The 26,487-nt window shown below is 45.1% G+C and overlaps 1 protein-coding gene across 1 annotated transcript in view; it reads right to left on the minus strand.

Annotated features, from left to right (window-relative positions):
• LOC122801252 (eukaryotic translation initiation factor 4 gamma 1-like) overlaps window positions 1-26,487 on the minus strand; it is a 2,968,223-nt gene that overhangs the window by 1,455,815 nt on the left and 1,485,921 nt on the right. Inside the window, exon 14 of the mRNA XM_044070804.1 lies at window positions 21,465-21,584. Coding sequence (XP_043926739.1) covers window positions 21,465-21,584 — 120 coding nt within the window. The remainder of the gene's footprint in view (window positions 1-21,464; window positions 21,585-26,487) is intronic.

Raw genomic sequence — 26,487 nt, forward strand, 5'->3', positions numbered from 1 at the left:
GGATATCCACAGAGGCAGTCTGCTTCAATACAGCTTTCCCCAGGGCACTGGGATGAAAGGACAAAGCTGGTTGGACATTCTGATGTCCTTAGTCTTATCCAGATAGAATACTTGAGTGAAATCTTACAATAACCATAAGCGTCCTACTTCCATGTTGCAATATTCTTACTGTGGGATCCTCCGCCTCAGGCAACCGGACATCTGCTCCTATACAAAAGCTTAAGCCTGGTTGCTGCTAGTGCATGGAACGTCACACACAGGGCCATAAATCAGGGGCCTTAAATGAGACGTCTGCATGTATAGTCCTCAGAACTAACTGCCCAGTTGGACAGTAGTCTAGACAGTGCCAAATAATGCCCTCTAGACTGGTAAAATTCAACTGACTGCTCTGTGTGACCATGTCCTAGCTAGTGCCTCATGATGCCCATAGACAGGGGAAAGGTAATGTTGGGAGATAAGTGGGAGGTAAGGAATACTGCAACATGAAAGAGGAGGACATCTATGGTTATGGTAAGATTATAAACAACTACTCTTTCTATTCTCATGTTGCAGTAATCTTACTGTGGGAGAATATCACAGCTCAAGGAGAAAGGTTGGAGGAAGACGTACTGCATTCCAGAAATCCCTGCAGGAGTGCCCTTGCAAATGCTGCTCTGGATCTGGAGATACGGTCCAGCTTGTAATGCTTGGTAAAGATATGTAATGAAGGAACAGGTGTCTGCCTCAAGGATGGTAGTTGTGTCCAGGCCCTTGAAGGCCCCAGAAGAGGCTACTGCTCTAGTAGTGTGTGCCCCGACGCCCTCATGCAAGTGTTTTCCCTGGTAGGAACAGCAGAAGCATACAGTTTGTTTGGAGACCACTTCACCCAGGGCTCTGAGATGGGAAGACACAGTTTTGTCCAAATAAAACCTTAGCTGCCTGTGGACAACATGGGAGTGCAGTATTTGCTCAGTCGTTTCTAGGAGATGGAAAGAAGGTGGGTAAGTGGATAGACTGATTCAGGGACAGTTCATTAACCACTTTGGGCAAGGAGGAAGGGTTGATGCGCAGGGCCACCCTATCTTTGTGGAAGATAATGAAGGGAGCGGATGCCATGAGCGCCTGCAAATGAGATTTCTTGCTGAGGTGAGGGCTACCAGGACCGTTTTCCATGTGCACATCTGCAGGGATGCAGAGCTGGCTGGCTCAAAAGGAGCAAGTTTTTCTAGGATATAGTTCAGGTCCCAAGGAGGTGGGATAGGCTTCCTTGGTGGTCTAATGTGCAAGGCCTCTTTTAAAAACAGTTCAATATCCAACCTGGAGAGTAGAATAGGGTCCAATGGTAAGCAGGCAGAGATCTCAGATAGGTGCACTTTCACTGAAGAGTGTGATGGGTCTCATTTTATGAGCACTCACACAGATTAAGCTTAGAGGAACATCCACTTGAAAGGGGACCCTATAACTTTGGAGACATCATTTGGTAAGCCTTTCCCATTTGGAAATGTAGGATCTCCTTGTGTTGGGTTTCCAGGCCTCCTGCAGGATAGACAGCACATCCTCAGTGTAGCAGTGTCTGAAGGGGACTAAATGTTCATCACCCAGAGGGTTAGGGAGAGCATCTTCAGGTGTAGATGAAAGAGTTCACTTCAATTGTGTGAACAGACCCACCTTGTGGGGCAACTTGTGGCGATTGCCCTTGGTGTGGGATAGAAGGGGGAACAAATGCTGCCTTGGCCAATAAGGGAGTAACCAACAAGATTTTTGTCATGTCCCTCCTGATTTTCAGGACGACTTTCTGAAAGAGAAAACTGAGGGAAGGCATACAGAAACAGTCCCTTCCATGAGATGAAGACCTCCACTCTCCAAGCTAGTGGGGAGGGATCCTTGGCACTAAAAGTTTTCAACGGTCTGTTCTCGGGGGAGGCAAATATATCTATTTGTGATGTGCCCCATTGGTGGACAATATCGAGGAAGACTTCTCTGTGCAGCATCCACTCTTGATGCAGAGAGAAGGATCTGCAGAGGGCATCTGCTTGGTGGTTGTACTGGGATGGGATACAGACTGCGTGTAGCAATGTGCTATTCTGAGAGGCTAATTCCCAAACTTGCATTGCTAGTCTACAGAGTAGGTAAGCCCTGTTCCCCTCTTGTTTGATGTACCACATAACAGCGATGTTGTCTGTAAAGATTTGTAGGGGGTCCGGTTGCAAGAGAGGGAGAAAGGTCTGCAAGTCTAGCTGAACTGCAGTCATCCCCCTTAAGTTTGTGTTTTTTCAGGAGGGGTGGTTACCAGAGAGCTTGCACTTAAGAGTCCCTTCATGGTAGCTCCCCAGCCCAGATATGAAACATCTGTGTGCATGTGTTGAGTCGATGTGGTGGGTTGGAGGGAAAGGCAGAAAGGGGAAGATGAGATGTGTCTAGCCAGTCACGCATTGTTAGGTCTTTAAAGAAAGGGCTGCCTTGGAGTAGTGTGTGAGGAGCCAGTCCTGGAGGAAGGAGGCTTCCTGGGACTCTCTCAGTTTAGAGGAAGGGGGGCCAGAGACCTTTCTGACAAAACTTGGCTTGGCTGGGTAGTTACTATGAAACTTAGGGACTGGGGAGACAGATGCTTGGGATCCTGTAGCTCTGTGCTTTTCTCTTGTTGATTTTTAAAAAGCTCTGATTATGTTCCAAAAAAATTATTTTAAAGAGGGGCATCCACGATTTTTTTTTAATCTGGTAGGGACTCTGGCCTGAGTCATCTGTACCTACATAGAACTGAGGCTGATGCAGCAGATCTAGCTGATGCTTCAGCAGCATTGTAGGTGCATTTAATGGAATACCTGGCTACTTGGGCAGCCAAGCAGATATTAGAGGCAATCTGAGGTTTGTTTGGAGAATGCAGCATTGAGAAGAGCAGTGTTGAGACCTGGGAGAATAGGTCTAGAGCATACTTAATACAAGTCTGGCAACTGACGGCTCTAAAATCCAGGGTTGAAGAGGGGTAACACTTTCCTAATCTGTCAATTGCCTTACTGCAGATCTAATGGCAGCAGGAATGAAGAGGGAAGTAGCCTAGATTGGTCTGCTGAAGACAGCAATCACAGCAGGGTCTGCCATAGGTGGTTTAATGAGGATTTTGAAGTAAAGAACTTTGTAGAACCTGTCTAGTCTTTTTGTGGAGGGGGGCTGATATTCAGATGGTATTACAAAAGGGACAGCAGAGGGTGAGGTTGATTCCATCTGCAGAAGCTCGAAGTCTCTCTTCTGCAGCTCTATCATATGGGTGGAATCCCACTTGAAATATTCACTCATTTTGGAGATGGTCTCCCCAAAGACTGTGTCCTCAGGTGGACAACCCCTTCCAAAGGATGTTTATCATGAGAGCAGTATTCCAATGGAGAAGCTAGCTGTGAGACAGAAGGACTCAAGAGGAGTAGGACGAATCTTACTCTTGTATGAGGCAGTGGCATAGGTACAGCAGAAGTGGGCATAGGGCTCAAAGTTGGAAAGATTTAAAAAGCCAAAGGCCTTGGGACCAAAAAGGCCCCTAAGTAGGGAGTGGGAGAACGCCAGTCAAGCACATCTTCCGTTGTAACAATATATGCTTTGCCTTTTGATTCCTGTTTAGAAAAGTAGTCTCAAGTCCAGGCAGAGTCAGACTAAGCCTAATATAAGAGGTCAGGTGGCTTCCATGGAGGACAGCAGTACTAGCCGCTCAGGTCAACCTGGCCCACTCCCCCCGACAGAGACAGACATCGCAGGTACCATGGTGGATGTGGAGACCTGAGAAGAAAGGGCGGCTTCCAAAGGGGTTACCTGCTCAAGTTGCCGAACTGACATGCCTCAGCTCCAAGACTGGAAAGCTGGTGGGACATCTATACTCTGAGGTGCAGTCTCTGGCCTAACTACCTTAGCCACCTTTGACTGTTTGAACGATATGCCCAGTTCAAGATCCATACCGAAGACCAGGACTTCAGACGCTGGCTTTCGAAGAGCTTAGGGGCTGTGAGATAGCTGTGCAGTGTTTGAGGAATGACTGGCAGATGGAACAGCAACCTAAGCTTTAGCCAAAAAGTAGAAAACTATTCCCCAACAGGGTACTTACCTTTATTGCAATCGGTAGGACAGATCCGAATGAACAAGCTGACGTTAGACTGCAGCAGAGAAGGTCCGAGTGCGGACATCACATTTATGGTCCACGGTTTATGGTCCCCTGCGTGTGACATCCCACAAACCTTACAGCAGCCAGGCTAAGCTTTTGTACATGAGCCGAACCGTTTGGGTCAACGGAGGTGGAGGATCCCTCACGTGAGAATACTGCAACATAGGAATAGGACATCAGTTCTTCCAGCATGACCCTAAAGCAGTTTAACTCTCTCTACACACAAGCGTCCAAGGTCATACAGGAGAGCAGCATGTGCCCCATACCTTTCTCTCATTTTTATAGAGCAAAAAGACAACAAACTGTACCTACCAAGTGAAAATCTTCCATTTGGGGTCTCGTGTGGAAATGGAATAATGCTCATAATCAAGCCCTCACCAAAACCAAATGTCGGAAAAAGGAAACCTGAACCAGTAATGAACAAAAACCTTGTTCCCCAAAAACAAAAAAATGTAATTATATTATGCATAATTCCATTCCAGAAAGTAACAGGAAAGCATGCAGTCAAGTCAAAGAACTAGAACCACTGCTTGAAAAAAGAAACATTTCTAAAGAGCCAGCAAAAAGTACAGTTTTGTACCTACCATAAATGTAGATGTTCGAGGATCCACATTGCTGCAGTCCTAACTATTGGGTAGTCCGCTGTCCAGTCGGACCGAATACCAAAGTATATGGCTGACGTCGGTCACGGCACATTAGACTGACGTCAGTACGTCAGGGTACTAATGCGCATGACCGACGCCATATCCTCAGTCTTTTCTTGCCCCAGATGCCAGAAGACCCTAAAAAGACAAGGCCAAAACCAAACATATATACAACATATACAAAAGTACCAGAATATAATCTCACCTACACAACCACCCCTAAACACAGAGGGGAAGGAGGGAGGGTAAATTGGACTGCAGCAATGTGGATCCTCGAACATCTACATTTATGGTAGGTACAAAACTGTACTATGTTCTTCATTCCACATTGCTGCAGTCCTAACTATTGGGTAGAATCCCAAAGCAGAGGTAAGGGAGGCTGGCAAATCATAAGGAAGCAGGAGCTGATAACATGCCTTGCAAAATAGCTGTGGCAAAACCAGCCCTAGACTTAGAGTAGAGAGGAAGGTGGTAATGCTTAGAGAAAGTATGCACTGAACTCCAAGTAGCTGCCTCCAAAATATCCTTAGTTGCCACCCCTTAGAAATGCTGTTGAAGTGGCAGTAGCCCTAGTGGAATGAGGCCTAATCCCAGCTGGAATCTCCTTGCCATGATGGGAATAACAAAATGAAATGCAAAACCCAATCCACCTAGAAATAGTTTGTTTTGACACAGGCTTGCCCTAGAACTCAAAGCAAAAGAAACAAACAACTGCTGAGACTGCCTGAAATCCTTAGTCCTGCTCAAATAATAACGCAATTGCCTGTGTACATCTAAAGTGTGCAAAATCTTTTCCCCTTTATTTTGGGGATCTGCATAAAAAGTAGGCAAATGAATAGTTTGGTTCAAAGCCACACTAGAAACCACCTTAGGCATAAAGGAAGAATTAGTACGTAATGATACCCTATCCTTATGAAAAATCAAAAAAGGCTCAACCGCCATAAGGGCCTGCAACTCAGAAACCCTTCTAGCAGAAGTAATGGCCAACAAAAAAGCAGTCTTCCATGACAAGTATTTCAGTTCAGCCGTAGCCGCAGGCTCAAAAGGTTGTAGAGTAAGTTTCTCCAACACAAAATTGAGGTCCCAAGCAGGAGTAGGAGCTCTACGTGGGGGTCTTATATTCTTTGCCCCTCTAAGAAATTGCTTGAGCAAAGGATGTGAAAACAATGGTGGGTCACAATCATAGTGAGCTGAAATTGCTGCAGCATGAATCTTAATGGAAGAGAAAGACAAACCTTTGTCCAATAACTCAGTAAGATATTGAAGAGCCACACTCAAATTAGGCTCAGAAATCTCCAAATTCTTTGCTGCAGTCCAAAATAAAAATCTCTTCCATTTTTCTGCGTACACTTTCCTTGTACTAGGTCTTCTGGCTTCCATAATCACATTTAAAACTTGTTGAGGAAGCTGAGACCTGCTGTCTTTCAAAACAGAATATGCCAGGCTGTTAGATGAAGAGAGCGAAGCTTGACATTGAGCAGACGACCGTCCCTCTGAGACAACAGGTGTGGAATCAAGGGTAAAGGCCATGGAGGCTTCCTTACCAGACTCCTCAGTAATGGGTACCAGTGCTGCCGAGGCCAATCTGGAGCTATTAAAATCATCCTTGGCTTGTCTTGTCTGACCTTTAGAAGCACCTTTGGGAGAAGAGGCAGAGGTGGAAAAGCATACACATGAAGATTTTTCCAACTGAAAGAAAGAGCATCCATTTTCCAAGCTGTGTGATGAAATCCCTTCGTGCAAAACTTTGGCAGCTGGTGGTTTAGTGGAGAAGCGAACAGATCTATGTCTGGAGTTCCCCATGACACTGTCAATTTTTGAAATACATGAAGATCCAGTTTCCACTCGTGGGGATCCATGATTTGTCTGCTTAACACATCTGCTAGGGAGTTCTGTGCTCCCGGCAGAAACCTTGCCTGAAGAGTTAGTTGCAAGCTGAGCGCAGTCTCCCATAAAATCATTGCTTGTCTGCACAATGGGCAAGAATGTGTTCCCCCTTGTTTGTTGATGTACCACATGACAGTTGTGTTGTCTGTTAGAATCAACACCTGCCCTGGAAGAAGTAACTCCTTGAAAGCCATTAATGCAAACTGGACTGCTAACATCTCTTTCATGTTGATATGTAGATGCTGTAGTCTGGCAGGCCACTTGTCTTGTATCCACTTTCCATTTAGATGAGCTCCCCAAGCAATGTCTGAGGCATCTGTCGTTAGAATCTGACTCGCCTCTGGCCGGGTCACAGAGAGTCCCTTGTTTAGGTGACATTCCTGAGCCCACCACAAAAATTCCTTTTGAATGCAAGGTATTATTTGAATGACAGTGTCCAAATCCTGGCAGTGCTGTGTCCACAGATTTTTGAGATACCATTGTAGCTTCCTCATATGCAGTTTGGCATTGGGAAGCACCACAATACAAGATGCCATGAACCCTAAGGCTTGAAGGACTGTCCTTGCAGTCAGCCCGGACTGAAGAGATAGTTGATGGAAGTAACTGTAAAGATTCTTTTGTTTGTCCGGGGTTAAAAAGGCCATCTGGGCTGCTGTATTCAGTCTCACACCCAGAAAGCACATGTCTTGAGAGGGTACTAGACTGGACTTTATTTCGTTCACAGAATACCCTAGGCATCTTAGCACTGCTATGACATATTCCAAATGCTGTAGAAGGTCTTCCTTTTCTTGAGCCAGAATCAGGCAGTCGTCCAAGTAAGGATAGATTTGAATTCCTTTTAGCCTGAAGTAAGCTATCACTGGAGCCAGAACCTTTGTGAATACTCTGGGCGCAGTAGATAAGCCAAAGGGCAACGCAGAGAACTGATAATGAAAATTTCCTGCTCGAAAACGCAGATACTTCCTGCAACTTAATCTTATTGGCACATGAAGGTAAGCTTCCTTGAGATCTAAAGTTACCATCCAGTGATCTTTGCCCAGCAGAGGTAAAAGCTGTTGTAACGTCAACATTTTGAACTTGGGAATGTCCAGATAAGTGTTGAGGATAGATAAATCCAAAATTGGTCTCCACGTGTTCCCCTTCTTTGGTACTAGGAACAGGCGAGAATAAAATCCTAGGCCCCTTTCTGGCACAGGAACTGGCTGAATGGCCCCTATTTCGAGCAACAGAGAAATTTGCTTGTGAGCCTCTGTTCTTTGTAGAGGAGGAATGTGTCGCATGCCTTTGAAAGGAGGCAAGGTATGGAAATAAAACCTGTAACCGTGGTGAATGATATCCAGAACCCATCTGTCTTGGGTAATTAAATCCCAATTTTCTTTGAAAAGAGACAGCCTTCCTCCCAAAGGTGCTGCCAGGCGAGAATGTACTGGCAGCTGAAAAGGCAGGTCATTGGGTCTGCTTACGAAAGGACTGACCCCTGCCCTCACCAGAAGTCTGAGCAGGGGAACTCCCTGTCCTAGGCCTAAAAGAACCTTGAGCTCTGCCCCTACCACGTCTAGACCTACCCCTAGACTGGGAATCATAAGCAGGATAAGTCCATCCCTTAGTAGGCCAATTTCTACTAAACTTGGAGGCTGCACCTGCAAAAAATCCTTAACAGTCTGCATAGACTTAGCCTTGTCCTCCATTTTCTTTAAAACTGCTTCCACAGGCGAACCAAACAACACATCAGACTGTAAAGGAGCATCCAAAATCCGTGTTTTAACATGCTCAGCTAAATTCTGATCTCTCAACCAGGCGTGCCTACGAAGAACAGAACCAGTGGCAGCCACCCTCGAGGAGGCCTGCACAGCATCAAAACCACACTGCAAGGAATGTTTACCCACCTGTTCAGACACATGAACTAAATCCTGCAACTCTTCACACTCAATACCTTCCGCCAGAGCATCCACCTTAGATTTCAACTGTGAAAGGAGGTAATTCTGATATTTTAACATGTGAAACTGACAATTCAACGCCCTCATGGCTAAAGTGGAAGAAGTATACACTTTCTTTCCCCATCTATCCAAAGCCCTTGCCTCTTTATCAGGAGGAACAGGATTTTTAACAACAGAGGCCTTCACACCTTTAGGCCCCTGAGAGACAGTTTCCGGGTCTGCCCTAGGACTCTTAAAAAGATACTTATGAGCTTCAGGCACCCTGTAGTACCTATCCGGTTTAACTGGGGCAGGGGGCAGAGAATCAGGATTCAATGAAGCCTCTGCAAAAACATCTTCCACCACATCCAGAACAGGAGGTATAGCTAAAGGCCTATGCTGGGGTAAAAACAAGAATTCCCTAAGCCTCTTTCTGGAATCAGAGAAATCTTGACCTTCCCATTTAAAATGCTCCCTCATGGAATGCAGAGTCTCTGAAAATGAAAAATCCTCAGGAGGAGAAGCTGAAGGAGTAGAATCATCCACATCAGAATAAGGAGGATACTCCTGCAAATCTTCAGCCAAAGACTCAGAAGCCTCCGAACATTGCTCATAACTCTCAAACACAGGTTCCACCCTAGGCCTCTTATCAGGAGGGGGCATAGAACCTCTAATCATAGTAATCAAATCCTCTGCCATTTTAAGCATATGTTTCTTAGGTAAAGACCCTGAAGCACTAGGAGAAATCCCCACTGAAGCTAAACTTGGCCTGCCTCTCAAAGAAGCCTTGGAAACAGAAGGGGAGGCTCCAACCACCTTAGGAAGAGAGGGAAGAACAGCCACCTGAGAAGCCCCCTCAGCCTGGCCTACTTCCTGAGAGGATACATCCTGTAACAGTAAAGTCTCTCCCTGAGACTCCAAAGAAACTCCTGGCAGAACCTCCGGCTCCACTGAGCCGTCTAAAGGACCGAGTAGGGGACTGTCGGTTCTTCCATTCTAGGCTTTGCAGTTTTATCCTTGCGCTTTTTAGCCGAAGCGGGCGTCGGAGCATCCGACGGCATTTTATAATTACAACGCTTCCCAAAAACCAACCTAGCACAGTCTAACCTTCTCTTAATAGTGCGTTTGTTAAATCTAGCACAAGAGCGGCATCCAACAACGTCGTGCTCAGGCCCTAAACAAGGTATACACAAAGTATGGTAATCCCTATGAGGAATCTGTTTCCCACAAGAAATACAGTTTACTTTTTCTGACATCCGGTTAAATACTGAGGCAAGAAAAAACCAAAATATTCCCCAACGGGGTACTTAGCCAACTTTGATTCGGTCTGAAACTCTGACTTCAGAAACTTTCAGAACGCCAACCTGCACTCGCAAAATTGCTTCTGCATCGGACCATGCGGCAAAAAAGACTGAGGATATGGCGTCGGTCATGCGCATTAGTACCCTGACGTACTGACGTCAGTCTAATGCGCCGTGACCGACGTCAGCCATATACTTTGGTATTCGGGCCGACTGGACAGCGGACTACCCAATAGTTAGGACTGCAGCAATGTGGAATGAAGAACATCTGCATCACCACACTGACACTTTGTAAATCATTCCACAGATAAAAGCAATCCACAACTGGTTAAGTGCTGCTGTCATTTTGAAAATAGGACATCAGAACCAACAAGATTACATGGAGAAACAATTTGCAAGTTTTCCATTCACCAAAGGAACCGTCCTTGAAGGCATACAAAGGGTTGTGTAAAATCTTTTAATTTTACAGGTCTTTCTCTTCTATATGCTGCTGTATCCATAACACAAGGGAGTCTGCCTCTGACGGACTATTGTACATCCGATTATACAAGAGAGAGATGCTGCCACTAGGGAGCGCATCTCAGCAGACTGTCAGATGCCTGGCACAACACATCAGCACATACGTACGTCAGAACTGAATGTCGCAAGAATCAGCGACTACAGAGTGGGTATTCAAGAGTCAGGCAAGTGTCAGGGGGAAGCCAGAGGGGGAAACTGCACAGCAGCATATAGGAGGACATCTAAAGTTATGGTACGATTTTACACAACTCTTACGTCCTTCTATACATATGCTGCTATATCCACAACACAAGGGAGTGCGGAAAACCTCCTGTATTAAGATTTGGGAGGAGGAAGAGAAGCATTTTCCAAAAACCCATTAAGGATGGCTCAAGCAAATCCTGTTCTGGTTCCAGAAACGATGTCCAACTTGTAGTGTTTGGTGAAGGTATGAACAGAAGACAACGTAGCTGCTGCTAAAATGGCAGCTATATCCAAACCTTTGAAGAAGGCTCCAGAGGAAGACACTACACTGGTGTAGTGTGCCTTTACTGGGAAGGGGACCCTTCAGCCATGGGCTGTATAACAAAAGGAAATGTTTTAGATATCCAGGAGAATATGGTTTGCTTGGAAGCAGGGTGTCCCACGGCTCTTGGGTGGCAGGAAACAGAGCATGATTTACGGATAGATTTGGTCTTGGCCAAATAGTAACCAAGTTGTCTGAACAGCTAAGGAATGCAGCATCCATTCAGCTGGGTTCTTGGGTGAAGGGAAGAGGGTGGGTAGGTTGATGGCCCGATTCAGTGACAGCTCACTGACCACTTTGGGCATGAAGGTAGGGTTAGCACGAACACATACCCTGTCCTTGTGGAAAACAGTAAGGATGAGAGGCCATAAGGGCTTGTAGTTCCAAAACCCTTCTGGCTGAAGTAATGGCCACTAAGAGAAGAGAGTTACATGTACTGTATTGGAGATAGCAGTCCTCAGCTGGCTCAAAGGGTGACTTGTCGACTTCTCCTGTACAAAATTTAGTTCCCAAAGATGGTGTAAACTTCTCCAGTACAAAATATAGGTCCCAAAGAGATGGGATGGGCTTAATTGGAGGTCTGAGGTGCAGAACCCCTTTTAGGAAGAGTACAACTTCCAACAGAGAAGGCAAAGGTGGGTGAGTGACAAGCATGCCAAGATGGCAGATAAATACGTCTTGGAGGAATAAAAGTCCAGAATTCATCAATTCACACAGGAAGAACAAGACCACTGGGGGGTTCTACTACCAGTGGTTATGTTGTAATTTTGACACCAGACAGAAAAGCTCTTCCACTTTGAAAGGTGTGACTTTCTGGCAGTCGGTTTTCTGGCCTATTACAAAACCTAAAGCACACCATCTGTGTATAGGTGTCTGAAGAGAATCGATGCCCTATCACCCAGAGTATAATGTTCAGAGTGGCCAGTTGGGGGTGTAAAAACATTCCCGTCCCCTGTGTGAGCAGGTCCATCCAGTGGGGTAAAGAATAGTTGTGCAAGAAAGTACAGTTTTGTACCTACCATAAATATAGACGCTTGAGTGGTTACACTGCTGCAGTCATCACACTTGGGTTATCCTGTCGTCAGGCGGTCCCCGCAGTCGGCCGAATCCCAAAGTTCTGGTCCGGCGTCGGTTGTAGTCGCCTCTTCCCTGACGTCAGTGTGACAGGGGTATAAGAGAGACAGCAGACGCCATTTTCTTCAGTTTTTCTTGCCCCAGATGTCAGGTGCCCCCAACTAGGAAGGCAATACAATAGCTATGCAACAATACCTTAGTAGATAAACAATAGTACTAGCTGTTAGCTAATACACCATATAGACATGCATCCAATTGATTTATGTACATGGAGTTGTAACCAACACCCTGGTATGCAGAGGGGATGGAGGGAGGGTAACCTGGATTGCAACAGTATAACCACTCTAACATCTACATTTATGGTAGGTACAAAACTGTACTATGTTCATCGTGCTATACTGCTGCAGTCATCACACTTGGGAAGAATCCCAAAGCTATGGAAGGGTGGCTGGTACTAAACTGGGTTAGGTGATGCTAGGATGCCCTGCAGAACTGCAGTGGCAAAACCAGCTCTGGTTTTTGAGTATAATGGAAGGAGGCAGTGCTTGGTAAAGGTGTGCACAGAACTCCAAGTAGCTGCCTCCAGAATGTCTTTGGTTGGAACCCCTCGAAAGGCTGCTGAGGTTGCAGTAGCCCTGGTAGAATGTGATTTAATACAGACAGGCACTGCCTTCCCGTGGTGCGAGTAGCAAAAGTGGATGCAATGTGCTATCCATTTGGAGATGGCCTGTTTTGATATGGCCTTTCCTTGTGAACCTGCAGCATATGATACAAAGAGCTGGTCAGTTTTTCTGAAAATCTTTGTCTCATCTAAATAGTAACGTAGCTGTCTGTGAATGTCCAAAGAGGGAAGGAGCCTTTTCTCCTTTATTCTGTGGGTTAGGATAAAAAGTGGGTAAATGAATGGTCTGATTCAAAGCCACACTGGATGCTACCTTGGGCATGAAGGTAGGGTTAGTTCGTAAAGAGACTGTCCTGATGGAAAATGATGAAAGGTTCCACTGCCATAAGTGCCTGTAGTTCTGAGACCCTGCGTGCTGAGGTAATAGCCAGTAACAAGGCCATTTTCCAGGACAAGTATTGTAGTTCTGCTGAGAAGGTTGGTTCGAAAGGAGGCAGTGTTAACTTTTCTAAAACGAAGTTCAGGTCCCAAGTTGGTGTTGGTGGTTTTCTGGGGGGGTCTTGAGAAACTGCCTAAGTAAAGGGTGTGAGAAAATTGGAGGATCCGTATTATATTGAGCTGAAATGGCTGAAGCATGGATCTTAATGGAGGAGAAGGAAAAGCCTTTGTGTAGCATCTCAGTTGGGTATTGCAGTATGTGAGGAATGTTTGGTATCCAGGGATTTTGACCTTTAGCCTGGTGCCATGAACAAAATCTTTCCCATTTGTCTGAGTAAGTCTTCCTGGTGCTGGGCCTCCTGGCCTCCAAAATGACATTCAGGACATCCTTTGAGAGAAGTGTTGATTGGTAATTTAAGGAATTCTCCATGCAGCTAAATTTAAAGTTCTGAGCTGGCTGTGACGGGTTTGAGAGTTTTTCTGAGTCAACAGTAGTGGGAATTGAGGCAAGATCCATGGAGGGCTGTGACTCAAGTTCATTAGTAATGGGTATCAGTGCTGGTGTGGCCAGTCCGGAGCAATGAGGATCATTTGTGGTCTCTCTGATCTGACCTTCAGTAATACCTTAGTCAATAGAGGTAGTGGAGGGAAGGCATAGACGGTCAGCGTTATCCAACTGAATAATAGAGCATCCACTTTCCAGGCTGGGAGTGATAAGTCCTTGTGCAGAATTTTTGTAATTCGCAATTGTTGGAGGAGGCAAATAGATCTATGTCTGGACATCCCCATCTTTGAGTTATTGAAAATACTTGTGGGTGTAGTCGCCACTCGTGAGGGTCTGCCATATTTCTGCTTAGTCTGCCAATGTTTTCCTTTACTGGCAGGAATTGTGCTTGTAGTTGTACTTGGTAGGTCAATGCTGTGTTCCATAAGGTCATAGCCTGTCTGCATAAAGGGTAGGAGTGTGTTCCCCCCTGTTTATGTACCACAAACTGTGGTGTTGTCTGTCCTTATTAGAAGTTGTCCTGGATGCAAGAGGTCCTTGAAGGCCGTCAGTGCATTTTGCACAGCTAGCATCTCCTTTTGGTTGATGTGAAGATGCAGTTGTTTTTCAGACCATTTGTCCTGTATGCACTGTCTTGCCATGTGTGCTCCCCAGGCGTAGTCTGAAGAATCTGTCATGGTTTGGTTTGCTGGAGGTATGACGAAAAGAAGAACCTTGTTTATTTGACATGCTTGAGCCCACCATAGGAACTCTTTTTGAAGGCAGGGAATGATAGGTATACTTGTTTCGAGGCTGTGCCTGTGTTGAGACCATACACTTTTCAGGTACCATTGTAGTTTTATCATATGCAGCTTTGCATATGGGATTAGTTGAATGCATGATGCCATGAACCCCAATGCCTGCAGGACTTTCCCTGCAGCGAGCTGGGTAAAAGTTGCTATCTTTTTGAAGTATTGAGTCAATTGATTTTGTTTGCCTGGGGTGAGGTAAGCCATCTGGGCCGTTGTATTTAAGCTGGCACCCAGGAATATTATCTGTTGCGAGGGTATTAGTTTTGACTTTTTGTTTACTGTGTACCCTAGGCAACTGAGCAGCTGTGTTACAAAAGCCAGATGCTGTAATACAATGTCCCTGCTGTCCGCTTGGATCAGGCAGTCGTCCAGATATGGATAAATTTGTATTCCTCATTGTCTGCAATATGCAATTACTGATGCCAGGCATTTCGTAAATACTCTGGGCACAGTAGATAAGCCAAACGGCAATGCAGAGAATTGATAATGCGTTGTACCTGCCAAAAACCTGAGGTATCTTCTGCAATCTTGTCTGATGGGGACATGCAGGTATGCCTCTCAGGTCCAACGTTACCAGCCAAGACTCCTTGCCCAGCATGGGAAGGAGCTGTTGTAGTGTGAGCATTTTGAATTTGGGTACCTCCAGGTATGTGTTCAGAATTGAGAGGTCTAAGATGGGCCCTCCAGGCTTTGTCCTTTCTTGGGACTAGAAACAGTCTTGAGTAAAAACCTTCACCTTGCTCCTTTGTAGGTACCTTTTGAATTGCTTTCATATCCATGAGAGCTGAAATTTGTGTTTGAGCCTCTGCCCATTGGTCTGGAAGCAGATTTGGCATGCCTCTCATCTGTGGTAAAGTGTGGAAATGAAATCTGTAGCCTCGGGTAATAATGTCCAGAATCTATTTGTCCTTTGTTATGATGCGCCAATTTTGTGGAAAAAGAGCCAGTTTTCCTCCCAAAGGTGCTGCCAGGGCAATTTTGCTTGGCAGGCAAAGAGGGAAGTCATTGTGTTTGTTTCCTGAAGGGTTGAGATCTTTAGTCTCCACCTCTGAGTTGTTGTATGCCATTGTCTAGGCCTGAAAGAACCTTGTGGCTGGCCTCTGCCCCTTGGGCGCCTGTACCTACCTCTTTGGGGTCTGTCTGATGCAGGAAAGGACCAGTTTTCTGAAGGCCAGTTTCTGCTGAAACGAGGAGGTTGTACCTGTAAAAAATCTGTTTGCAGATTTTGCCTTTTCCATTTTCTTTAAAACTTCCTCTGCTTTGACTCCAAACACTACATCTTTCTGCAATGGAGCATCCAATAACTTTGCTTTGACATGTTCTGGTAAGGCTTGTTCTTTAAGCCAAGCATGCCTACTTATTACAGACCCTGTGACAGCTGCTCTACATGAGGCTTCCAATGAATCAAAACCACACTAAGGTATGCTTTCCCACCTGTTCTGCTGCATGCAGTAAACCCTGCATCTCTTTAAAATCAAGTTGATCTGTCTGAGGGATCAGTTTCTGCTTTAACTGTGTAATCAAATACTGTTGGTATTTTTAGCATGTGGAATTGGCAGTTTAATGCCCTCATGGCCAAAGTGGCAGACGTATACACTTTTCCCCCATCTTTCTAAAGCTCTGGAATCTCTTTCAGAAGGAAGTGGATTCTTAGCAATAGAGGCCTTAACCCCTTTGGGACCCTGGGAAACTGTCTCGGGGTCTGCATTAGGGCTTTTGTATAGAAACTTATGAGTATCTGTCTGGTTTAGCTGGTGCTGGAGGTAAGGAATCTGGGTTTAAATTGGATTCGGAGAAAAATCATCCAAAATGTCTAAAACTGGAGGAATTGCCAGGGGTCTATGCTGTGGAAGAAGAAACTCACTGAGTCTTTTCTTGGAGTCAGAGTAATATTGGCCTTCCCAGTGGAAGTGTTCCCTCATGGTGTGTAAAGTTTCCCCAAAAGAGTAGTCTTCAGGGGGGAAACAGATGGAATGGACTCTTCAGCATCTGAGGTCTTCATAAGGAGGGAAGGAGTAATCCTGGTCGTCAGAGTTGCCTGAGGAAATTGATGCTTGGTCAGAGGAAGGATAATCATCTTCCAGGCTAGGCCTTTTGTCAGGTGGGGGTTGGGATCCCCTGATAAGGGTAATTAAATCCTCAGCCATTTTAAGCATCTGTTTTTTAGGCATAGGGGTCTGTGGGGGGGGGGGGGTGGCCCCGGTTTTCTAACTTTCAAGGGGGCTTTGAGTTTAGCAGAAGGCTTGGTAGAGATAGTAGTCTGTTTGAAAACACCATCACGGACCGAAGGCCTATCCAAAAATTCCGGATCCCAGTCAGGGCTGGCGTCCGAGGAGTGAGGAGGAACCGGTTCCTGAGGCCCAACTGCTTAGGTTTGGGAGGCAGTCAGAATTTCTGAATTTGCGGTAGTCAGCGGCTGCAAAGGCGCCTCGGTGAAATCCAGAGAACCGGCGTCAGGCCTTGCTGAGGCCTCGGTATCTGGTCTTGGCCGTGCCTGGCAGTCCTTATCTTTGCGTTTTTTAATCATTACTGATGTTGGTTGCTCCAACGGCATGCTATAGTTAAATTTTCTGCCAAAATAATGCTGGGTGAACTCTGCCCGAGGCTTAATTGTACGTTTGTTGAACCTAGCACAAAACCGACAACCAAAGACGTTGTGGTCTGGGCCTAGGCAAGGAATACAATAAGAATGAAAATCCTTATGAGGAATTTGCTTCCCACAAGAAATACAACTGTTAACTTTGTCTGACATCGGTCTGAGGCAAGAAAGGTTTCCCCAACGGGGTACTTAGCTTTTGAGAAGACTTCGGGCTGAAACTATTCGAAAATTTCAGGAGTCAGCCGACCGGCACTTGCGAACTGCTTCTGCTTCGGGCACTGTGCGGCAAGAAAGACTGAAGAAAATGGCGTCGGCTGCATGTTTTATACCACTGACGTCAAGGAAGAATCAACAGCATCTGACGCAGAAATCCGAAGACTCTGGTATTCAGGTCGGCTGAGGGCTACCTGCAGGCAGACAACTCAAATGTGATGACTGCAACAGTGAAACACGAAGATCAGCAGCCGAGACCAGGACATGATTCAAGTCCTGTAATTCTTTACCTTTCTTTCATAAAGATTTGAAAAGGTCAGCCAATTTTTCACCAAAAAGTGCTGAGTGGTCCAAAGGTGCATCTAGGAGTTTTGCCCTGAAATCCTATGGGAGAGGCTGCAGTCGTAGCCCTGGACATCTCCTTAATACTGAAGCTGATGCAGCTGTCCTGGCTGAGGCTTCAGCTGCATCATGGCTACACCTCAAGGAATGCCTATTCACTTGAGAGATGAGAGCCACAAGGGAAGATAGGGAGGCTTTGGCAGCACAGTCACGGATGCCACAAGGGAATACAGGGAGGCTTTGGCAGCACAGTCACGGATGTCTTCTAACTCTTTAGAGTCTTTGTCCAGGAGAGCTAAAGAGCATTTGGTCATGTGTTTGGTAGTTTGTGGCTCTGAATGAGGGGGTGGCCAAGTATAAAATTTCTCTCAACCTTTCCATAGTCTTGCTGTCTATCAGCTGGGAGGTAGTAGTGGTAAGGCAGCAGTTTGGAGGCCCTGTCCATGGAAATAGTGGCTGGGTCAACAGGGGGAAATTTAAAGTGAAATTTCCCCATCTCAAGGACCTTCTACAACACCTGTATACTCTCCAGGGAGCTGGAGGTTGGGAGTCCAGGCTAGTGGAGGCAAAAGCATCCAGAAAAGCAGGCTGGACGGGAGGAAAAGCAGGACTGGGAATGTCCATTTGGATAAGGTCATAAAACCTTTTCTGAACAGACATATCCGAGGATTGCCACTTAAAGTGGCCTTTTATTTTAATAGCTTCCCCAAAAGTAAGATCTTCTACAGAGAAGTCAGGTTCAACAGAGCCCTCCTCAGGAGAACCATATCCCAAAGGGGATGAGATCTGGAAGGAGTAGGAAAGAAACCTCAATTGAGGATGACAATCACTCTTCCTCAAGTTGCTATACCTTCCTTTCCTGGGTAGGTCTGGGACTAAGGAGGGGAAAAGCAGTGGCAGAGGATTCTGCTGAAGGCCGCTGAAGGCCTAACAATCTGGCATGCTTTCAGAGGTAGGAGTGAGATGTCTTATCTTGTGTTTTTTTCTTCAAAGGCCTAGCCGGAGTTTGGCCAGGAACAGGCCTAGGGCCACTGATCGGAAGAGCGAAGGTGGCATCTGGTGAGCAACCAAAAGCTGGTCTCCCCCAGCGTCTAGAGAAGACACCAATAAATCCTCTGTGGACGTGTCATTCGCTCGAGATCTTGTGGCTTCCTCAGAGGGGCCCGCTACATCTGTACTGGCGGATGCTGGATCCTCCATCAAGCTAACGTCTGCTACAGACTGAGGTACAGCAGAGACACAGCGAAGTAACAGGCCGAGAGGACTTGGCCTTCTTCCTGGGTGGTTCAGACAGGGCGTTTGGTGTGGCCTCCATTCCTAAAGCTACCCATTTCAAACGTTGATTCCCTAAGTATATATTTAGGGCTTGCAAAACAGCAGCATAAGGTCTTCGGGACAAATTAACAGCAAATGGCGTAATTCTTGTGGTCGTACTCCCTAGACAAGAGAGACACTGGTCATGCAGGTCTGTGGGGAATCTACTGACCACACTTACCATTACCAGATGACATTAACAGACTAGAATTAAAGTAGGACTGAAAGACTCTCCAACAGGTAACTTAACTGAGTCTTTTTCAATCAAACGTTTACAAGAAGCAGGAGCACTTGGCGTACGACTGGCAGCTGAAAAGTTCTGAGGGCTGGTGCATGCAGACATCAGTTTTATGGCCAACATTCCTGTCACGCCAGATGTCTGACGCACCTAAAGGGACTGAAAATCTTTGGAAACCTGGCCGGAAGAACTGGAGAGGAGGAAGGATAAACCCACATGTAAAATACTGCAACACTGGAATAGGATATCTTGCAGCTCTTTACTCTTCTCCTGTAGATTTTTTAGTAAGTAGTTCTGCAGACTGCTTACCAAACACAAAATTATGATCAAGAGGAGCATCTAGGAATTTGGACTTATCTTTTGGCAGTAGTTGGAGCCTAAGCCACAAATATCTTACCCAGAACTGATGCAGTTGCAGCTGATCTAGCAGAAGCCTCTGCTGCATCATAACTATCTAAAGGAGTGCCTGGCCACCTGGGATTGCCAGGGATAGCTTAGATACTATTTCAGTTTTATTAGGAGAGTCAGGCAGGGAATTCAGAAGTATAAAGTCTTGGGACACCAAGTCCAAGGTACCTTTCACCATGTGTTTGGTAGTTAATTACTATGAAGGCCAGAGAGGAAGAGGTGCAAGTCTTCTTGCCCAGCCTATCCATAATTTTACTATCTGAAGGTAAAAGACGAAGGGAGCAGTTTAGACAAACTATCTGGGGCCACAGCTGTAACAGGGTCTGCCAAAGGGGGTTTTACTGGGAATTTGAGGTCATCAGGCACCTTACAGAATTGGTCTGGTCTCTTTGGGGCAGGTGGCTGACAGAGTTCTTAGAGCAAGAAGCAAATGCATCAAGGTATACAAGGATCACTGGAGGAATGGCTGCCTGGGTGATTTAACCTGCAATATCACTAAGTACCTCTGACGTTTTCATTTGGCAAGTATCATGAAGTTTTCTTTTATCTTATAGTTTCACACAATGTTACATCCTCTGAAGGGAATCTCCTTCAACAGAATCATCTGGAGGATAATATTCCAGGGGGAGGCTATTTGGGATGAGTAGCTGATAGAGCAATAAGAGGGGCCTCTTATTCCTAGGGAATAAAGGGAAGGAGTGAAGTAACAGAAGTAGGCCTTGGGTTGAGCACTGGAACAGAGGGGGCTGAAGAGGTTGCAGGCCTAAGGGCCATGAAGGCCTGCATCAGGGACAGAGTAAAAATGATTGCCAGTCCAGTTGTCCTTCAGGAGGGTTAACAAATGTTTTGTCTTTTTGAAGTAGTTTTCGGAGACAGTAGGCCTTGATTCTGGGGCCTTACCAAATTAAGGAGACTAATTCAAGACCTAGAAAGGCATCCAGTGAAACCTGGTTGCTCCTCGTCTTTGGAAATAAAACACCCGCGATCTCCGCTGACATGCTGGCCAGAGCTTCGGAAACTGCTTCCTGGAGGGGAGCCATAAAAGCAGACCGCTCTAGCGGATGTCCATCCACGCTTGTAACAGCAGTTGGCAGGGCGTTTAGGTGGACAGGCAGTGGTAACAGGCAGTGAAACTTTGGCCTTTTTCTTTGGTGGCTCCACTGGTTGGCCGATTCCGGATCCATCCTAAGGACTAGCTTCTTAAGCCTTTACTTTCTAAGTACAGGTTAAGGGCAGCCAAAGAGCTTCAAATCATTTTAGGGATGAAGAATTGGCAGATGGAGCAGGTGGTATGGTAGTGTTCCCGGCCTAGACAAAAAACAATGGTTATGGGTGTCCTTATGCGGAATTTGACGCCCATATCGGCATTTACCTTTCTTTGCAGACATAGGCTAATGTAAAGCCAGCAAACCAACTCAAGCAATTTATTTAAGAAATCCCCAAAGGGGTACTTGTCTTTAGAAGTCTTGAAAGAAAAGAGTGATGCGATCGATCTGACGTTCGAATGCAGCAGAAAAGTTCTGAGGTTTGTGCATGCAGATGTCACATTTAAGGTCCCTGGCTATGGCCCTTCGTGTGACATCCCACACACCAACTAGGCTGAAAGCTTTTGTATAGGAGCAGACATTCGGGTTGCCTGAGGCGAAGGATACCACAGTAAGAGTACTGCAATGCGAGAACAGAAGGACGCGAGAACAGAAGGACGCGAGAACAGAAAAAAATGTAAAACTCAAGACTTGTACAATACTTAACGCAGTGAGCATAACCTACATCCCCTCAAGGATGGGCAAGCTGACACTGGTCACTCACTTCCATCCTCACCCCACAGCTCCTCCAGGACATGTGCCAATAATCAACATGGGTCATCCAAAGTGCAGTTAAAGGCTATATTCCTCTGCACCAGAGGGTCACTCAGTGTAGTTTTAGTACTAGTCATAAAAATTCAAGCCCCATCCAGACTGCTTACACAGAAATGTCACAACTTTAATATATTTATAATGAAAGCAAGTCTACATGCATACTTACTGGTCCCCTGCTACCAGAAGACTGCCGTCCTAGGTTTGCAAAGTGAGGGGTAAAGTCAGGCCCACAGTTCATTTCAGATAATTTAGCTGGATCAAGAGGTCGAATTGGATTCCTGTTTGCCTAAAAAAAATGAATTGCCTCTTTAAAAACAGTAAAACTTGCATCTTTCTCTATACAAAGCTCTTCGTCATGCTACACTAAATGTGTACACCTTCCTTATATGCTATATTGACCTTTCTGTAGGTCATTTTAGTCTATTTACATGTGCCATAATGTCATGTGCGGCACTCACTGTAAAAGATGACCAACTAATCACTGCATTCGGGTACCACGCCCTTCAAAAGGTTAATCCACTGGTTCAAGTCTCTCCTGCAGTGTCCAACTTAAAAGTATTGGGTGTTCTTGAATCAACCTGAAGATGAACTAGTAAACAACTCAAGAGTCTCACACTAAGCTGTACAAGTTCAGACTACACATTTAAACAATTCAAGATAGCAAAGTTGACTACATTTAAATAAAACTGCAAAAACAAAGCCAGCCTTTGGATTAAAACTGCCAAGATGTTAATTTTGCAACTAGTCATTTTTTTTTTTTGTCCTTTTGTTGATGAGGTTACTCATTAAGCTAGTGACCTGTTTGTATGGGAAAGCTGAGGAGGTATGTCTGAAGTAATTTGCCCAACTTCCCAATAAGTGCCATGGGATCTTTTACATCCACCTGAGATACTACCAACTCAAGCAGATCATACCCTTGTTTAACATCTCAAAGAATGACACTTCATGCAACTCTCCTCATGTATACCTGGTATTTGCAGCCTAAATCCACACACTCCTAGTGATTACTTCTTCAGCTACTTTCTCCACAGCAGACTGTTAGGCTGTAAAACCATATCTCACATTATGCACTCAGAGGACAACCACAAAAATGGTCTCAAAATTCAGGACAAGCACTAACAGTGGAGGAAAGAAACATACCAGGAAAAGAAATAGAAGCAATAACTGCCATCATGGCAAGTACATCACACAAATGGCCTGCACTTCCGCCCTAATGTCTTCATCAGTACTCTGTCAAGAGAAAAGAAACTAAGCATCTGAAGGTGGGAGGTGCCACAAGTAATGACTACCTTGAAAGTCCAAGCACAAAAAAACAACCTTATGCATAGCTGCCAAGTTTGTAACACTCACTGAAATTATGCATAGACAGGGAAACGTCATCTCTTCAGGTAACTCCCTGCTAACACCTCCAAACAGCTAATGCTGCTGCTCAACTACAAATCCGGGTTATTAGTGACCCACTGTGGGTTCTTACAAGCAAAATCATGATCAGATTAGTATGCTATCAAATAAAAAATATTGGATTCATCAGAACTCCCAACTTGCTATATTAAACTTAAATACTTTGTTGCACAAGGATAAATTGACAGAAGTTGCTGCCTGAGTCAAGGAAATGTCAAACAGCTGTAATGTACAAAATTTAGACAGAAGTCCACTCTTAAAACGGAGATCAAGTACCCTTGTGAACAAATCAACATGACAGTTCATCAAATACAAGGATTAGTACTGCAGTTACGGCTCATTCACATGTGATAGAAGACAAAAGAAGGCATAAGACCATAAACAGATCTTAACTTTGCTTGAGGGATGTCTGAAGCGCTTGCTCTTTAGACCACATCAAGGGCATCAATAAGGCACAATGCTTGTGCAAATAGAGAGAATTAACAAGTGTGGCCAACAGTATGGCCTGTGGAAGAGCTGAAAAACACTGCCCAGTGCGTAAGACGAGAAACCAGTCTTTTGATGCAAAAGTGATCCCTGTGTTCCATCATTCATGTTCAATGCAAGAATCCACACAACTGCATAATTCATCATGGATACAAAACTGCAGCAGTGCAAACTAGGACCACAAAACCTAGAGAATACAGGATGCTAGCATGTCTTGCAAGACTGCAGTTGTAAAACCTGCTCTGCTCCTAAAATGACTGTTTAGCTTACGCTAGGACAACGTTCAGATGACTGCCTTACAGAAATGTTTAAGGAATTAGTTCTGTCAAAAGTGTTGAGATCATAGTTAGAAGAAACTGCATTTCTCAGGAAAAGCTCAGATATAGCACCCTGCAGTGAAAAACTTCAATGGGAGGGATAAAGGTTAATTTCCATGGGTAAGAAAGCTGAAATGTCTTGACATTTTAAAGCAAAGGCTAGTTCTTTTGGCAAACACTAAGGTAATTCAAAATGTAGAAGCCACCTCAGGGCAAGCAATGATGGACTTGGGGAAAATTTTCATGGTGTGCCTCAGTATTTGCCAAGCTAAGTACCCCAATTTCCTGAACAACCAGTTGCTCAAGTGGGAAGGAGTCAAAGATTGTTCAAGAACTTCTCATAACGACAGATGTCTCTCTTCTCTGTTGCAGTATTTTTTATATGAGGGAGCTACCTGCCAAGGAAACCATTAGCCAGTAGAACAAAGTCTTCTACTACTGTCGCATGCGCAGTACGTCTGACATAGGCCATCAGACTTGGGAGATAGACATACGCGCACACAGTCCTCAGAACTGAAGCCCCAGGTGGAGAGACAGTACAAGAGGAAAAAAGTATCAATGCGTTCGAAAAAGAGGATAAATGCATCCAAGAAAGCAAGGAAATGGTTGTGGGGAGGGTGGGACAGAATACTGCAAGAGAGAAAAGGACATTATGGTAAGTTCTTACACAACTAATCCATGTTCTATTTATCTGCCGCAGTATTCTTTACAAGAATACAAAAGCTTATGCAGAAAGGTGGAGTTGGCAGATTAATATTCCAGGAATCCATGAAGAATAGCCCTGGCAAACCCTGCCCTGGATCTGGAGATAGAATCTAGCTTATGTTTTGTGACGGAGTAATGTCCAGGTAGCTGCTTCTAGGATGGAATCTGTCTAGCTCTTTGAGGAATGCTCCCAAGGAAGATGTTGCCCATGTAGAGTGAGCTTTGACTGTGGCAGGCAGGGCTTTACCATAGTGGGCATAGCAAAATAAAAAGTACAGTTTTGTACCTACCATAAATGTAGATGTTCGAGGATTCCCTTGCTGCAGTCCTGACTATTGGGTATAGTCCGCGTCCCAGTCGGCCCGAATATCAGAGTATAAGGCTGACGTCGGTCATGGCGCCTTAGACTGGCGTCAGTACGTCAGGGTACTAATGCGCATGACCGACGTCATTTCCTCAGTCTTTTCTTGCCCCAGATGTCAGAAGACCCAAAAAGACAAGTCCCAAAAACAACCTGCACCAATAAACATGTACAATATATACAGAAATATATATATATACAAAAAATATAAGCATGTAAAGGCACCTACACAACCACCCTGAAACACAGAGGGAAGGAGGGAGGGTATTGGACTGCAGCAAGGGAATCCTCGAACATCTACATTTATGGTAGGTACAAAACTGTACTATGTTCTTCGTCTTCCCTTGCTGCAGTCCTGACTATTGGGTAGAATCCCAAAGCAGAGGTAAGGAGGCTGGCAAATTATAAAGTAGCAGGAGCTGACAACATGCCTTGTAAAACAGCTGTGGCAAAACCAGCTCTAGACTTAGAGTATATAGGCAGGTGATAATGCCTAGAGAAAGTATGCACTGAACTCCAAGTAGCTGCTTCCAGAATATCCTTAGTTGCCACCCCTTAGAAATGCTGTTGAAGTGGCAGTAGCCCTAGTGGAATGAGGCCTAATCCCAGCTGGAACCTCTTTGCCATGATGGGAATAACAAAATGCAATGCAAAAGCCAATCCACCTAGAAATAGTTTGTTTTGACACAGGTTTGCCCTGTGAACTTAAAGCAAAAGAAACAAGTAACTGCTGAGACTGTCTAAAATCTTTAGTCCTGCTCAAATAACGCAATTGCCTGTGTACATCTAAAGTGTGCAAAATCTTTTCCCCTTTATTTTGAGGATCTGCAAAAAACGTAGGCAAATGAATAGTTTGGTTTAAAGCCACACTAGAAACCACCTTAGGCATAAAGGAAGGATTAGTGCGTAATGATACCCTGTCCTTATGGAAAATCAAAAGGGCTCTACTGCCATAAGGGCCTGCAACTCAGACACCCTTCTTGCAGAAGTAATAGCCAACAGAAAAGCCGTCTTCCATGACAAATATTTCAATTCAGCAGTAGCTGCGGCTCAAAAGGTTGTAGAGTAAGTTTTTCCAACACAAAATTGAGATCCCAAGCAGGAGTAGGAGCTCATGGGGTCTTATATTCTTTGCCCCTCTAAGAAACTGCTTGAACAAAGGATGCGAAAACAAAGGTGGGTCACAATCATAGTGAGCTGAAATTGCTGCAGCATGAATCTTTATGGAAGAGAAAGACAAACCTTTGTCCAATAATTCAGTAAGATATTGAAGAACCACACTCAAATTAGGCTCTGAAATCTCCAAATTCTTTGCTGTACACCAAAATAAAAATCTCTTCCATTTTTCGTACACTCTCCTAGTACTAGGCCTTCTAGCTTCCATAATCACATTTAAAACTTGTTGAGGAAGCTGAGACCTTCCATGATTCAACACAGAATATGCCAAGCTGTGAGATGGAGAGATTGAAGCTTGACATTGAGCAGATGACCGTCCTTCTGAGATAACAGATGAGGAATCAGAGGTAAAGGCCATGGAGGCTTCTTTACAAGACTCCTTAGAAGTGGGTACCAGTGTTGCGAGGCCAATCTGGAGCTATCAAAATCATCCTTGGCCTGTCCTGTCTGACCTTTAGTAATACCTTTGGAAGAAGAGGTAGAGGTGGAAAAGCATAGACATGAAGGTTTTCCAACTGAAAGACAGAGCATCCACTTTCCAAGCTGTGTGATGAAACCCCTTTGTGCAATACTTTGGCAGCTGGTGGTTTAGTGGAGAAGCGAACAGATCTATGTCTGGAGTTCCCCATGACACTGTCAATTTCTGAAATACATGAAGATCCAGTTTCCACTCGTGGGGATCCATGATTTGTCTGCTTAAAACATCTGCTAGGGAGTTCTGTGCTCCTGGCAGAAACCTTGCC

Source organism: Protopterus annectens, chromosome 4.part1, assembly GCF_019279795.1.
Source record: "Protopterus annectens isolate FY-2018-M chromosome 4.part1, PAN1.0, whole genome shotgun sequence".
In the NCBI taxonomy this organism is placed as follows: domain Eukaryota; kingdom Metazoa; phylum Chordata; order Ceratodontiformes; family Protopteridae; genus Protopterus; species Protopterus annectens.